General features: G+C 41.2%; 1 protein-coding gene across 2 annotated transcripts in view; it reads right to left on the reverse strand.

The window, feature by feature from the left end:
• ODF2 (outer dense fiber of sperm tails 2) overlaps positions 1–12,727 on the reverse strand; it is a 13,387-nt gene extending 660 nt beyond the window's left edge. Inside the window, exons 1-14 of one of the 2 annotated variants that reach the window (XM_010177410.1) lie at positions 12,580–12,727; positions 11,073–11,198; positions 10,314–10,484; positions 9,172–9,338; positions 8,040–8,169; positions 7,610–7,741; positions 6,235–6,309; positions 5,264–5,335; positions 4,567–4,683; positions 3,492–3,677; positions 2,551–2,660; positions 1,724–1,859; positions 940–1,050; positions 192–296 (exon numbers count right to left, since the gene is read on the reverse strand). In XM_010177410.1, the coding sequence (XP_010175712.1) occupies positions 192–296; positions 940–1,050; positions 1,724–1,859; positions 2,551–2,660; positions 3,492–3,677; positions 4,567–4,683; positions 5,264–5,335; positions 6,235–6,309; positions 7,610–7,741; positions 8,040–8,169; positions 9,172–9,338; positions 10,314–10,484; positions 11,073–11,198; positions 12,580–12,687 (1,746 nt within the window). In that variant the 5' untranslated portion in view covers positions 12,688–12,727. The remainder of the gene's footprint in view (positions 1–191; positions 297–939; positions 1,051–1,723; positions 1,860–2,550; positions 2,661–3,491; positions 3,678–4,566; positions 4,684–5,263; positions 5,336–6,234; positions 6,310–7,609; positions 7,742–8,039; positions 8,170–9,171; positions 9,339–10,313; positions 10,485–11,072; positions 11,199–12,579) is intronic. The other variant, XM_010177411.1, reaches the window with a different exon arrangement.
• Between the last annotated feature and the right edge of the window lie 2,192 nt (positions 12,728–14,919).

Here is a 14,919-nt window from a genome sequence, read left to right on the forward strand (position 1 = left end):
ACATACAGTCAAAAAGGAGCCACTAAATGTTCAATAAATTTTGCAAAATTAACAAGTCCTGAGAAAAACTAATGGAAAAGACAAACTCGGATAAGCCTTTTGTTTGCTTATTCACAGCCATTATTCTCTAAATTCAGAACACAAAGATCCATTAATATCTACAACATATCAATCTTTAGAGGAAGAGTTACCAGTTCAATCTCCTTGTTCATTTCATCCTTTAGTGTCTTGTTCTCTTTATCACACTCCTCCAGTTTTGCTGTCACTTCATCTGCTTCCATTCGGATCTTCAACACCTGGATATACAAAAAACCTCCACCTAATTAATCTGCTATATATAGTTTTCAACACATGTGCAATGCTTTGGAGTAACTAAAACTGCTCAAAGTACAGCAACAAGTTTCTTGTCACACTAACCATCAGCCCAGAACTGCATTTGGAAGTTCACTTTCTGCTTCTGCCACCTGGATCACGGGCTTTCCACTAAACATTCTCCCCTTCTGCCTTATTTTCCTACTATGACTATATCAAAATTTCCCCCCAAAAAGCAGCCAAGGAACAGTACTTGCCACACTAAAAGGCAGAAAAAAGCATCTCACTATTTTCCTTTTGAAAAGAAGCAGGGAAAAATGAAATAATTAAACCCAGTCTTTTGTTTTCCATCCAACCAAGATCTCTGCTGTGCGAGTCAGCTCTTCCTAATGACAAAGTTATCTGCACATGGTGGGGAAGGCAAGTCTTCCACACTTCAGCATATAGCACATGGCAGTCTGGATGCTGCCATTTGAGAAAAAGGCAGATAGAGACAAAAGAACCAAACTCATATGAAACTGTGACATCCTCGAAAAGCAAATGGTTAAGGTGTTACAGAGTAAGCCACAAGAGTGAAGGGAAAAAACATATTTGAGCAGGTGCAGAAGGTTTTGATATGATACCTACCTGTGACTTGTAGGATTCAATCAACCCTTCATAGTTCCTGGCAGAGCTCTTGAGCTGCTGCACTTCCATTTGTGCTTGGTTCAGCTTTTCCTCCATTGGGACCACACTAGCCTGAAAAAAAGAAAACACCTTCCCTTGAGTGCTCAGAAGTTATTGCCACCCTGGCTGTCTAGACTAAGAAAAAAGACTTCTGACAGTGTAAGTTGGCAAAACTTTCCAGGCTTCAGCGGACTGCCAAATTTATATCAGCAGAGCACAGAGGTTTGTGATGGATGTGCAATCTTTCCATTTGCCTGAATGAGCTGTGCTACTTGGATTAGGGCCATTCCTTATTTGGATTAATGCCTAGCTTTCCAAGACGAAAATTATGTAGGTCACCTACAAGATCACCAGTGATAAGACAGATGACAGGAGAAATATGCCAGACATTTTTTTTTATTCTGGAGATTACCATTCTCTCTGCATGGCCTACAGTTGTTTGTTCTGTGGCCAGCAGTATGAAGATGTAAGGACAAGATGTAAGATCCCAGCTGGAAGAAACAGTACTTGGACTGGAGAAACTCCTAAACAAAATGTAGAAGAAATTTTGTCCTTCTAGAATGTTCACATTCTTTATGGATCTTCCCAGCACATTTGCCCTATCACACTCAGGTTATGGTTAAAATGGTTTGAAACTAAACGGGAGTTATGGCTGCAATTGAGCTCTGTCCTCAGAGGCCAAGCTTGTTATAATTTCTCAGTTCTGCCCCTAGCACTTCAGCTCCAAACCCCTCGAATCACTGACCTTCAGTCTTTCATTCTCCGTTTTGAAAGAAGTGGTCTCTGCAGTCTGTCGATGCAGTTTATCCACCAAAGCTTCTCTGTCCTCCCGCACCTTGTCCTCCACAGTTGCCTGTTGTTCCAGCAAGTCTGCAACACGGCTGCCATGTAGAAAATAAATTAATGTTCAAGTGACAAGAAAGAATAAGACTCTAACCCTTCACAATTAGCTTCAGAAACATGTTTTTTCCCTATCCTTTCATCTTCCTCCTCCAGTCACGTATGCACACCTATGTGTTACACTGTTCTACCACCTCAAGCTTCTTAGCCTGCTGTAAATTAATTTGAGTTGTCCCTCTAGAGCTCAAATGCATTGCCTCCAAGGTACAGGGGATAAAGAGGTACCTCTCTCGTCTTGTATCTACCTATTTTTTCCTGCAGCAACAACTGTACTGCAGTGATACCAACACATTTATTTACCTTCATAACAAAACTGGCATGAACTATACTACCTATCTCTTCTAACCCCTTCAAGTTCATCAAACAGACATCAAAAGAAAAATAACCTTAATTATTTCAAAGCATTACAAAGTGGTAAAGGAACACAGTTTTAAGGCTCAGCAAACCCTTAAAATGTCTGTCTTTGCTGTGGCAAATTAGCAGCAGAAGTCACATCTCTCCCTCTCCAAACTCTGTTCTAACCCTTAGGCAGTACTGGTTTTGCTCGGATATTTACAGGCAATCCCATTAAATTATTCAATTTAATTGAACTATTCCATTAAATCCAATTAAGTTATCCTTCAGCTTGGAACTCATCCCCACTCAGTTTCTCCAGACTAATTTTATTTTAACCTGTTCAGCATAACAATTTCCAGTTCGAGGTCACTCTTGTCCTTTACTAATTTGTTGTAGCGACTCCTCCAGGACTCCACAGTAGCCAGTGCCTCAGCAACATAATTGTCCTATCAAACAAAAGAAATACATGAGGAAAAGAGCAAGGGTGACAAAAACACCACTGGACATGGGATATGCAGACAATACGCAGAGATGCTGATATGGGTTAGCACGATATGTGCAGAGACTTCACTAAGACTTGTAAAATATTGAGGACGAGTATTTATTCCTCCTGATCCTTCAGAGAGGGATGTTCTCCAACACTACTGTCAGCCAACAGGCATAACAGCAGCAAAAGAAGAATCCCCTTTAAAGGCAGATGAACTATCAGAAATGCAAAGCATGGCTAAGATTCTACTAGTGGCTCTGGTCCCTGGAACTCTAAAAACAAGGGAGAAAAAAAAAAAATCAAGTAGTGTAAAATCCATGTTCCCTTCTGAGGTGTTTCAGACCTGCCTTTTCTACTTTTTCTTTATAACCTTCAGCCATTTTTCAACAGGAAATTCCAGTACACCTCTAAGTCTTTTTACTTTTCTGCTCTGACTAGTTTCCTGATTAACAACTAACTCCACTCAGAATTTTCAGCCAAAACCACAAAGCTTTATTTTATCAGCTTTCATCAACCCTCAGATCGTTCTAAAGAACCAGGTGAAAAATTAGACCTGCTAGTTTAGTGTGATCTAAGTTACTGCATGTCCTAAGTTAAGGACATGCAGAGAATATAGTGATAGCTGAGAAAACTGGATTTGTTCTAAACTTAGCATAAATGGGCCAAAGCATCAAGACAGAAATAAATCTCATTAGTTGAAAGCAGAGACTCTCCCCAGGGCTTCCACCAGAAATCACAGCTTTAGATGCATGATCTGAAATTAGGTCTCTCCTCCTGTGTTATCAGGTACCTTTTCTGCTAGCTGGACAGCCAGTCGCTCTGCGTACTCTTCACTGCGCTCTGCCCGCTCTTTCTGTGCGCGGATGGCTTTCTTCAGGGCCTCTTTATCACGGTCTGCCTTCTGCCTCAGTTCTTTCAGTTGTTCCATGATACGGTCCACCTCTGCCTTATGCTGAGCTTCATTGCGTTCCAGATTCTGCAGCGGGGGAGAAAACACACCACATGGAATAATGTCCTTATACCTGCGTACTCAAAGCAGCAACTAATTGCCTAGAAACAGTGAAGAGAGCTGGGCATAAACCCCCAGCCTCCGGCCTGGAGGTCCTTGCAATCACATTTCACCTACATAATCTTGTCCTAATGCTGAGACACATGTCAGTATGACATGCCTTCCTTTCCTTCCAAGAGCCTTCCTTTCTTCTTTCATAAACTGCTCTCTAGGATACTGATTTCCTCTCCTGACCAAGATAACTAGTGGTCTACCAGTCTTTTGATCTACCCAAGAATATTCTCTTTATTAAATTAAATGCTCGCATAGAATAATGTTACTTTATGCAGCTATTAATAGAATTAAAGCTCTTCTAAACCATTAACATACACATGTTCATCACAACATCAATGGGCAAGTTAAACATAAGACTTTGATCAAGATAAACCAGGGGAACTTTCTCCTCCTCATTAATGCTGTAGAAAGCAGGCATGAGTGTGATCAAACACAGGAACTCCTGGCACAGCATTTTTCCCAGAAAGCAAATTCAATAGTTTATGATCTGTCTTGATGCTTGACTAAACCAAAGCCATGTTTTAAATACTTACGTAGTAATTAACTTAGAAAAAAAAAAAATCCAATAAATGCACATAGACCTTAAGGCTATGATTTTGCATCATGCATCAAAAGTGAAAAGCTTTTTCTTTTCTTACTTTATTTGAAAATTATGGAGTGTGTTAGCGGTATAAACATCACCAGCCAATATTTCAGGCTACCACACACAGCAGAAAAATAGTTGGTGAGTGCTACCTTGTCAGTCAATCCAGTTCATGAGAGTAAATGAAGAGACAATCCCCAGGGACCACTGAAAACATACCCGTAACTGTGTAGTCAGACGGTTGTTCTCAGCTTCTTTGTTTCGCAACTGCGCTTGCAAATGGGCTCTCACAGCCTCCATAGATTTGGAGAGTTCAGCTGCTGTCTTTGCCTGGTCCTAAATAAGAAGCAAACACACCTTTTTCCTCAACAAGCTAACAGAAGGAACACTTTCTAATATGTAACAGTGTCAGGTTTCTTCACCGACTGATCTCCAGCCACCTCCACTTTCCTCAGATGACCTTCACCGCTCACCTACTCCAACAAAATGGCCAACAAATGAGTAGTCATTTATTTTACATCAGACATGAATAACTGGCCTGAAAGATTTGTTCTAGGGCAAAACAACCTTCATATCTGATCTCTTCCACTACATTCCTTTTTCACTTCCTAAGGAGGAACAGACTGGAATTTGATTGACATCAAGAACAAACAGGACCTTAAACAGAAAGGCAATTCAGTGATAAACCCAAAGAGAACGCTACCTATTCATCTTCGTGATGGATGTTTATTAGCAGAAAATTGAATCCACAATTGTGTGGCAATAGGGAGCTGTCTCTCTAGTTTTATAAGCAAGCCAGTCATTGGATCCCTTAACAAGTAGTCGTCTGCAAGTACAAACCCATATTTTGGACCATCTGTAGTTCTACAGAACTGGAAGGTGGAGCAGGGAGGGGAAAACAGAAAAAGGAAACTACCTTTTCTGCCTGTAGCTGAATGGCAAGATTGTCCACTTCTTTTTCTTTCTCCTGAAGCCTCATCTGAAGTTGCTGGGAAAACAAACACCACTCAGATGTTAAGTAACAAACACATTTAGGTTGGCAGGTGGAGGGAAAGGGGTGTAACTGCCTCCCTCCAGAGACCCCCTGATCCACTCTCCATCTGGTATCCACAGCAACAGCATCCTCAGCCCTGGAAAAACATTCTCCTCAAGCAGAAAGCAAGAGGCATCCACGTATATTTGTGTAACAGAGCATAGGATAACCAGTCAGGAACAAGGACCTGACAGGACTACATATTCCACAGACAAAAAAGAGCATTACCTATGTCTCGTGGCAAGTTTTGTAAGTTCTGGCAATGTAAGAACTCTTTTCTCAGCTTACAGATAAGGAAATGAACAAAAACTGGCACCAGGTCACTCACTCATTCAGTGACAGAAGCAGATACCGAAAGCTTCCCCTCTTTGTGCTTTTCTAGCTCTAAGGATAACATGATAAATACACAGAAACAATAAGATGATTTTCAAACTGAAGAATTCTATCCTGACTGTCAAGGATATTTTGGCAGTAGATTTTTTTTTCTCTCTCCCACCTTCAGAATTTTCTTTTTAAAGAAACAATTCTTGCTTTGTACATTCAGTACCATAAGAAAAGGTCAGCAGAATCATTTGTGCTTAAAAATAGTAAGAACAGACTGAAGTTCCCCTTTAGAGCTGAACACTGTAAATCCTAACGGTGCTCTTATATGTAGGTCTCAGTTGTGCTATCCCCATTCTAAGCCCCCATATTTCAAATGTATACATTTTAAATGTAGGTTGTTAACCAGAGGAGTAATGCAGTGGCTGATGACCACAAAAGCAAAAATATTTTTTATTGGTCTATAAGGCATTAGTGTAAGACTTGATGGTTGAATACAAGAAAAAGAAGAGCTTATCATTTTAGATACTTACCACTTTCTCTGCATCGGAGTCAGACAGCCTTTTCAGCAGTGCTCCTTGCCGCTCCAGTATCTTCTGAGCATCCTTCTACAAAAGAAATACATCAGAAAAATTGTTTTAACTAAAAAGTCAGTTTTACACAGATTTTTTTAAATGGAACTGGGAAAATCAACCATTTCCTCACAGTTGCAATAGCAATTCTCAGAAGATCACAGAATCACAGAATGTTGGGGATTGGAAGGGACCTCAAAAGATCATCCAGTCCAATCCCCTGCCGGAGCAGGAACCTAAATGAGATCACACAGGAAGGCGTCCAGGCGGGGCTTGAATGTCTCCAGAGAAGGAGACTCCACACCCTCCCTGGGCAGCCTGTCCCAGGGCTCTGTCACCCTCACTGTAAAGTAGTTTTTTCTCAAGTTTAAGCGGAACCTCCTGTGTTCCAGCTCACACCCATTGCTCCTTGTCCTATCGTTGGGCATCACTGAGAAGAGCCTGGCTCCATTCTCATGACACTCACCCTTTACACATTTATAAACATTAATGAGGTCTCCCCTCAGCCTCCTCTTCTCCAAGCTAAAGAGACCCAGCTCCCTCAGCCTTTCCTCATAAGGGAGATAAGATACCCAGAAGCATCAAATTTGCTGAGTATTTCACATATCATCATCCATCTCAGAAAGCTTTTCAGCTTCTCAGTCAAAGATTATAATAAAAAGCATGATGGCAATTTAAGATCTTTCCAAATCCTCCCGCTACTCAGGGTAAGTCATGTGGAAGAACTCAGTCCTTTTACCCAGTCTCACTGGTGGCTGAAAGAACTGTTACCATCAGCCTGCTTTTGCTGAAATGGAACATAAACTACAGGAAGAACAGCAATTTCATTTCTGCATTGCTCTTACAAACAATATAGAATTGTTCTGTACAAGCAGTACAGAATTGTTTACAATTTCTGTTACTGCTCCTATAGCCTACAAAAATAACATTCTGAATATCCTTAGGCTCCCATTAGCTAAGGCCACATCTAGTCCTCAGACTCCAGACAATGCAACTGTAGCAGTAACAGTTCAGACCAGTATGATCAGCAGATGAAGCTGTATCCAGATGAGAAAGAGCTGGCAACACAGTAGTGTCTATACCTTTTAATACAGCCAAAGACTTGGATGCTCTAACATCCTCACAGCAGAAAAGTCAGTCTTACTCTATGAAGTAGGTAGGGATTAAAAAAACCCAACAAACCAACCAACCAACAACTATCCATCCTTTATGACACAGTGTCAACAGCAAGGCTGGGAAAAAGAGTTAAAAGCTCTCAAACTCAAATTCCATTTCAGTCCACGAGACAACACAGCTTCCTGTAACCAGCCAAGTTCAAGCACACAGCACTGCTCACCTCCCGGTTCTGCTGCTCTTTGAGAAGTTCTCGTAGTGTCCGGTTGGTTTCTTCAAAGGTGCTCAATTTCTGGAGCAGAAGTTCTTTGTGTCTTTTCAACATGCTAATGTCTGAGCTGCTCATGTGTTTCTCCTAGAGGAGAATCAAACAAAATAAAAAACCAAACAAAAAGAACTGTTCACATGGAATGAAAGTATGAAGCTGATACAAGCATAAGCAGCGCAATAGTCAGCGCCATGTGTGCAGAAAGCAACCAGATGCTACAAGTAAATACCCCACTTCCAAACAAAACTAGCAGACCCCTTAAGTGTGCTAAATCCCTCCACTTTTCCTTATATTTTTCTGGATCAGCAACTGCAACATTACATTTTAACACAGCCATATAACAGGACAATGTAGTAAAGGCAAGAACAATACCAACAACACCTACAATGTTGAGTCTGCCAATTGTATTTTTCAGGGCATGGATTTGCCTGGCTGCTGCTGCTCCATCCCTTTCTGCCTCACTCAGCTTGGTCATCAAACACTCCTTCTCATGCTGCAAGTATTTTTTCTGTAGCCTGTAATAAGAATTCAACCATTAGAGAAAACAAGAAGCTTTGACAGCTGTGCCAGTCACTATTGATATACAGTTGGTTGGGCCAAAACTCATAAAAACCCTTGAATCAGAGGATAAAAGCTCTAAACAAACACTACTTAACATTTAAACTCAGTGTGGAAAGTAAAACTTTTTCAGAAGCCAGCAAGCAGACACCAGGAGCTTGCTAGGACCACAGCTATGAAACAGGAATTTAGAGATGACAAATCAGGCTTACACCAAAGCCTGCACACACTGCTAAACCCAATACACAACACTCTGCTTTTCCTGGGCACTTAAGCCTCATCAGAAATAAGACTCCAAATGGCTGAACATGGAACAGGAAAGCACACCAAGATATACAGCTCACAGTTTTTAGCCAGGGTTTGTAATATCAGAAGTATTCACAAAGTTTTCTGAAAAAGGAATACACAGTATTAACTTCTAACTGATCTTCTTAAGCAGAAAATAAACAGCAGTGTCCCCCTGGAGACACAAACTTCTCCAATTCTTTAGATACAAAGCAGACGCAAAACCATCAGACTTGGAGACCTTCAGGGTCTCAGTGGTTGCCACTCCTCTCTCAACATGATTTTCATAAAGGCCAAAAATTCTCCTCTAGTTTTCAGCTCGATGTTTATTCATTTGTTGTTCTACCAATATCATCCCAATTCAAACAGCATCTCTTAACCTTCAAAATATTAACTGCAGAGCTAGGATGACCCTCCAGTAGGCCACACAAGCCAACTGCTCTCAGGGTAGTTTTTTCCATTCCAATAATCATGCCAGAGCCCTTCTCTGCAGCTACTGTCATCAGAAGTGCCCCTTCTAAACAGTGACAAAAAAAATCCAAGAACATCAGCTCTTCAGCAGCAGTGCAACCCAGGTACAAACTGCAACCCCAAATAACGTTAGCAATAAAGGAGGTAGATGTGCTGTAAATGTCTCTACTTGCAGTAACAATGGAGAACTGGAGTTTTCTTACACAGTCAGGTCTTTCTCCTCCTTTATGCGCTCAATATTGCGCCTGAGCAGTGTATTCTCATGTTCTGTTTCCACCAGCTCTTGCGTGACCTCATTCAGTTCTTCTTTCTGCTCCTCAAGGAGACGCTTTGTTATTTGCTGCTGTTCCTCCTTTTTCTGCAGCTTGGCCTGATGAAGATATTTAAATAGAACTTAAGACAAATCAGGGGCTTTTGAAGTCATACACAGAATCCACATCTCAAACGAGTGAACGAGCTATTGCACCAAACAACAAAGGACTATGGGGTTTTGTTTGATTTTGGGGGGTTTTTTGCCTAGATACTTTCAGACTGTTCCTGTGCACAAAGGGCATAATTCACTTACTGCCTGGAAATACCTCCCATCCCACAAACACAGGGAGACACAATCATCCTGGCTCTAAGTCACATACCAAAAATTGTCATCAGCCATGTGACAGATCTCAAACATGACAGGAAAGGAGCTCTGGCAGCAGTTCATGTGCTGGAGATGGCTCCCATTGCTCTGCTATTGCTTTGTGAGATCCAGGAAACTGGGTGAAATCAACCTAAACAGCCCCTGGCATTTTGTTTCCATCTACCCACTTTGGATTATTCAGGAGGTTCTGGGGCAGCTCAGTGTCACTGCTGGTGTGACTGGAGTTGTGTACAGGCTACTTAAGAGCTGAATAGGGCTCAGCAGTTGACTACTGCTCCTCATGAATGGCACATGCAACCCATTCGGCAGTTACCAGCGCTATAAACAGTTAGGATATGAAAGAAGAAAGAATACAGAGGGGGGGTTGAAAACTGAAGCACAGTAATACCTTATTAATTGTGTAAAGTTTTAAAATGTGTCATAGTACAGCTTAAGATCTCACTAGGATAGTTCAGCTCTTCTAAACAACTCTGATTTATTTTTTTTAAGCAATCTACCAACAGCCTGGGTAGAGCTTAAGATCTCACTAGGATAGATCTCACTAGGATAGTTCAGTTCTTCTAAACAACTCTGATTGATTTATTTTTTTAAGCAATCTACCAACAGCCTGGGTAGTCTTCCATTGCACCAAGACTTGACTCCAGTGTCCTCTTACCAAACCACCAGCTACAAAGCCTAAGTCACTAGGTCTTTACACTGTCTCTTCACCTCATTCTTCAGTGTTCCCACTACATTCATCAGGCTATCAATCTTCTTCTCATATTGGTTCATTTTGCAGTAAACAGCATCCTCCTCATCTGTGGAGAGGTCACTCAGGCGCAACACTGACAGCACCTTCTCTGAATCTGGAGGTGTCATTTCTAGGCGGTGAGTTGGTCCCTGGTAGAAAAAGCAATAAAAGGGCATAATTTTTTTTTAGTATAAAGTTATAAACAGTATTCTAACTCTAACTCTGTCAAAAACAGAGACCAAGTCACATCACTGCAATAAGGCTAGTTTCGTTTCCATCAGGGAAAGGTAAAGAATGCAGACAGAGTAGAACAGAAAAAGAAATAAAAATAATGGAAGTTCAAATTCTCATCTAGGAATACAAAAGGCAAAACTATCAACCCATGAGAAAGAAAATATTACAGAAAACTACACAAATGTTCCATGCTTCTGAAGAGACTAACAGCAGCCCCTTGCTGTGCCTCCAGGTGAGATCTTGAAGGGAACTAGTAAAACTACAATAAACAAAGACATTTGTCTGGCTTCTAGAGGCAGAAAGGCATGATATGATGATAGGCTGCTAATTAATTTCCTATTTTTTTTATTAAAAAGTGAAAAATATTTGTAGAAGACACTTAAAATGGATGATAGGTGACAGTAGCCTTTTTTCAGACCAGCCCAGCTCCCTCACTACACTACTACTCTCTTCAAACTCAGATAAACCTGAAACTTTGTTCTGAAGAGCAAAATCAGCCATACCTCCCATTTGGAGGTGGAATCCCGGATAGATGTTTTGCCTGGGGGCATCCAGGGGGCCTTAGTTTTCACCCGGACAGATCGGTACGTGTTTGTGGTATCCCCTTTCATTTTCTGTTTGTGTTTTTGCTAAAGAAAAAAGAAAATAGAATAAATCACTGACTTTTAAAGAATCATTTACCATTTTCAGCGCTGCAAGACCAACGAAAGTTCATTCATACAAAGTTATCACGTAGTGTTTCACATGATACATCAGATCAGATGAGCCAGTAGCCATTGGAGGAGGCTACCCCCAGCCAGGAGGAAAGGTTATTGCACACTCAGTTGACAGTATGGCTAGATGTAGAAAATTCTTCTTATCAGGTAGCAGCTCTGTCATATCTCTGGGATACCTACGCTTGTGATGCAATGACAGCCTTACCCAGCAGGCCAGGGGTGGGAGATTGGGACACAGGGGCAGGAAGTCTCCTCTCTATGGATATACACAAAAAAAGATCACAATATAACCCATTCAAGTGAAGAGGGAATGATCTGTGAGATCTCTTCTCCATTCCAGATTCATCTCACAAAAGAGATTAATCATTTGACAACAGCACTACCAGAGAAAAAAAGAAGAGTGCGGTGTGGTTATGAAAAGCCCCTAAAGTGTTTTCCCTGATCTGCAGTCAACTAATAGATCCACATTTATTGAACTCGAGGTGCTCTAACTGAAGGAAAATTAAATTGGTTTTGCACAATTCTAACCTTAGAGAAAAGTCAGATATTCTAAATATTCCCTACAGGCAATTAGTTAATAGAAGTCATTGATTTCACTGTCAGGCCCTACACCGTTATAATATTTGCCACTAGCAACAAACACAAAACTAATAGAGGACTTAGAAGAGGATGTGTGCACATAAGGAAGAATGAGCTAGCAACTTCCATCACCTTTTGAGAACTTTACATAAACATCCAGCTACAAAAGAGGACATGAGATAGCTAGAAAGTCAACTTCAGTATTGCCTTCTACCTGCTGTGGGTAAGGCTATGAAGAGATCCTCTTTGCTGCACAGCTCAGCAGAGTGAGAAGGTGTTTAATGCCAGAAGATGGTTTGAAACCAGGCTCTTTTTCTCTAAACACATTTATTTTAATACAATCAAGATGGAATTTGAAATGCCTAGATAATACCTTTCCTACAAAAATAAGGATGAAGCCAAAGAACAACTATCAGGACAAAAATCCAGGATATAGAAGGAAAAACAAAAGAATTCCCCCCAAATCACACGATATTGGAAGCAACACTGCCCACAATCACACACTTGAACATGAAAAGTAACTCTGTATTCTATATCATACTTAAATCACCTTAAATATAGAAAACTCGTTAGTGAAAATTCACCACTGAACACGAATTCAAGTCTTACAGTTCCAATACAACAGAAAAACAAACCTTGAAGATTTTGTGGTGTTTCTAGGACCATTCACCTTCCTCTTTGTAGCCCTTACAAACACCCAGCTACACACTCCTACCTGGCATTTTGCAGGTGTGGTTTTCTGACCCTTTTTAATATGGACATGGACAGGGGTGTTTTCATCCACATGGACGTGCAAAGGGGGAGATGAGGAACGGTTCTTCATGGCTCTTCTGCCACAAACGGGAAAGGGCAATACAATGAAAGGAAACCTGTGGATAAGGAAACTGGAAATAATAACATTTCCCTCTGTGCCAGAGGAGCGACAGTGGCCAGTCCCGGTTAAAGTCTGCACTTGCTTTCAGCACCATCTGCCATTTTGCACTGCACACTGTTTTGCTGGAAAGCAAGGATTAACACAAATCATTTCTCTGCTCTGGTATTTTCTGCTTTTAACATGGTTATTAAAGACTAAATACAGTTGGATTGATAGCAGGTGTCTGTAAGAGCCACTGGAGTCCAAAGTCTTAGAGCAAGTGAGCAAATCAAAGGTTCCAATAACCAGCACAATCTGATTATGAAGAGAAATGTGAAGGGGAGAGGGGAGAAGAAGAGCATTAATTTAACAGTTTAGTTAAGAAAAATCAACAGGAAACCATCAGGTCCTTCCATCTTAGAACCCAAACCTGTAAACTCTTACATATGTGCTTAACTGTCTTTTTTGAAGTTAAACAAATGCTTAAAAGCATTTCTTTCATCTTCAGAAAAAAACCATAACCTAAACATGGAAAGGCCTAGAGATGCAAGGTTAAAGTCATCACCTTTGAGTTTGATGCTTCGGTTGAGGCAATGGTATAATTCAACTGCAAATCTTGCAGAATTCCACCAGCAGCACTAATCTCATTCTGGCAAAAAGGTTTTTGTCAGTCTCGTTAAAATTACTTACAGTTATTTTAAAGCTTTTACTTCTTCTTGACAGCGTGCTCTGTGCAGAGACTGAAATCACTTCATTGTTGATGGATGAGGGGCACCTGATACAGAAATAATAAAAATGACCACTAATAGGAAAAGGTGCCAATTTCTGAATATCCTCTTCCTTTAGATTTAAGGCAATGTGCAGGCTCAGACACATCAAATGCATGAAACCAAACAACAAAAGTTGGTGTGTCCTGGCTTCCTCTGACAAGTATGGGATGAGGGAAGGACTGAGATTGTAATTCCTTACATGTTGATGATGAAAGTTGGTTTAAACAATAGAAATAATTTTGTACAATTACATGATGGCCTTAATCAAACAAACCTTCAAGTTCTAACTGCAATTTTTAACCATTTTCATAAGGAAACAAGGTTTGAATGGTGCCAGGGTAGCTGTACATCCCCTTCCAAACTCCATATCCTCCCTAACTTCTGCCATCATTGATAAATTCTGTAAAACTTGCCAGAAATGCTGAAGTTCGAGGTTTATAGAGTTTTGCAGGCTGAAGAGATGCATCCAAATTACTGCTCACACTGAAGGAAACCCAGCACCACACAGACTTGCCTGTCCAGCAGGTACGTGTGTACTGGTTGGCTAAACCAGTAGCACACACAGAACTGGGAATCAGCAACAGCACAAGCAGCTTCTTGCCTGATGGTACTTGAAGGAATGAGAGCGAGGGAGGAGGGCTCCCCAAAGGACTAAGGTCTACTGGGGAGTGAAGAAGTGGTGGTACATCAGGCTTAGTTAATTAACCTTATGGTACCCTCCTTCACAATTTGATGTGTAAGAACGAGGGTCACAAGTAAAGCATTATTTGTAATGCAGTAGAGCAGGATTTTGGACAATGCTTCTGCTAGACTAGAATTTAGATTACTCTTTATAGCTCATTGATTATTTTGTCAGCTTGCCAAGGTTCATGAAACAGTCTAAATTAATAATACTGCATCTGTTCACAAATAGTACATGTTTAAGAGAAAATACACCTGTATATCATGTCAGATTTATGAAAATTAAGAGTACATAGCAGTACTTCCCTCCATCAGGAAGAGGAAGCGACAGTTTTCTGAAGGAACAGGAATCCCCGGCTCCTGGTTATGAACAACTCCAGACACCGCTGGGTGTTTTAATTCTCTTCACAGGGTTAAACCCTCCTCGGGCCCAAACGTGCCCATCGGTTACAGCACCCACTGAGAACTCACACAGAACTTTTGAGTCACAAGCGAAACTCCAGCGCTGTCACCCAGCTTCCTCTCTATAGCAACAAGGTTCGTGGCACAAGTTTAACTTCTCCCGCGGCTTTCCAGGGAATCCGTGGGTGCGTCAGGCTGGCAGGGACAGTCTGGGGACAATTCCTGCTCCAAGCAGGACCAGCCCTGAGCTTTACCCAGGAGAACCCCCGTGGGGAGCACATCCCCCCCATCCCGGGGCCCGCCGCGGTACTAAACTCGTTGTATCTGTTGAACATTTAACGTCGCCGGG

This window comes from Antrostomus carolinensis, unplaced genomic scaffold (genome assembly GCF_000700745.2).
Source record: "Antrostomus carolinensis isolate BGI_N321 unplaced genomic scaffold, ASM70074v2 scaffold20221, whole genome shotgun sequence".
NCBI classification, from domain to species: Eukaryota; Metazoa; Chordata; class Aves; order Caprimulgiformes; family Caprimulgidae; genus Antrostomus; species Antrostomus carolinensis.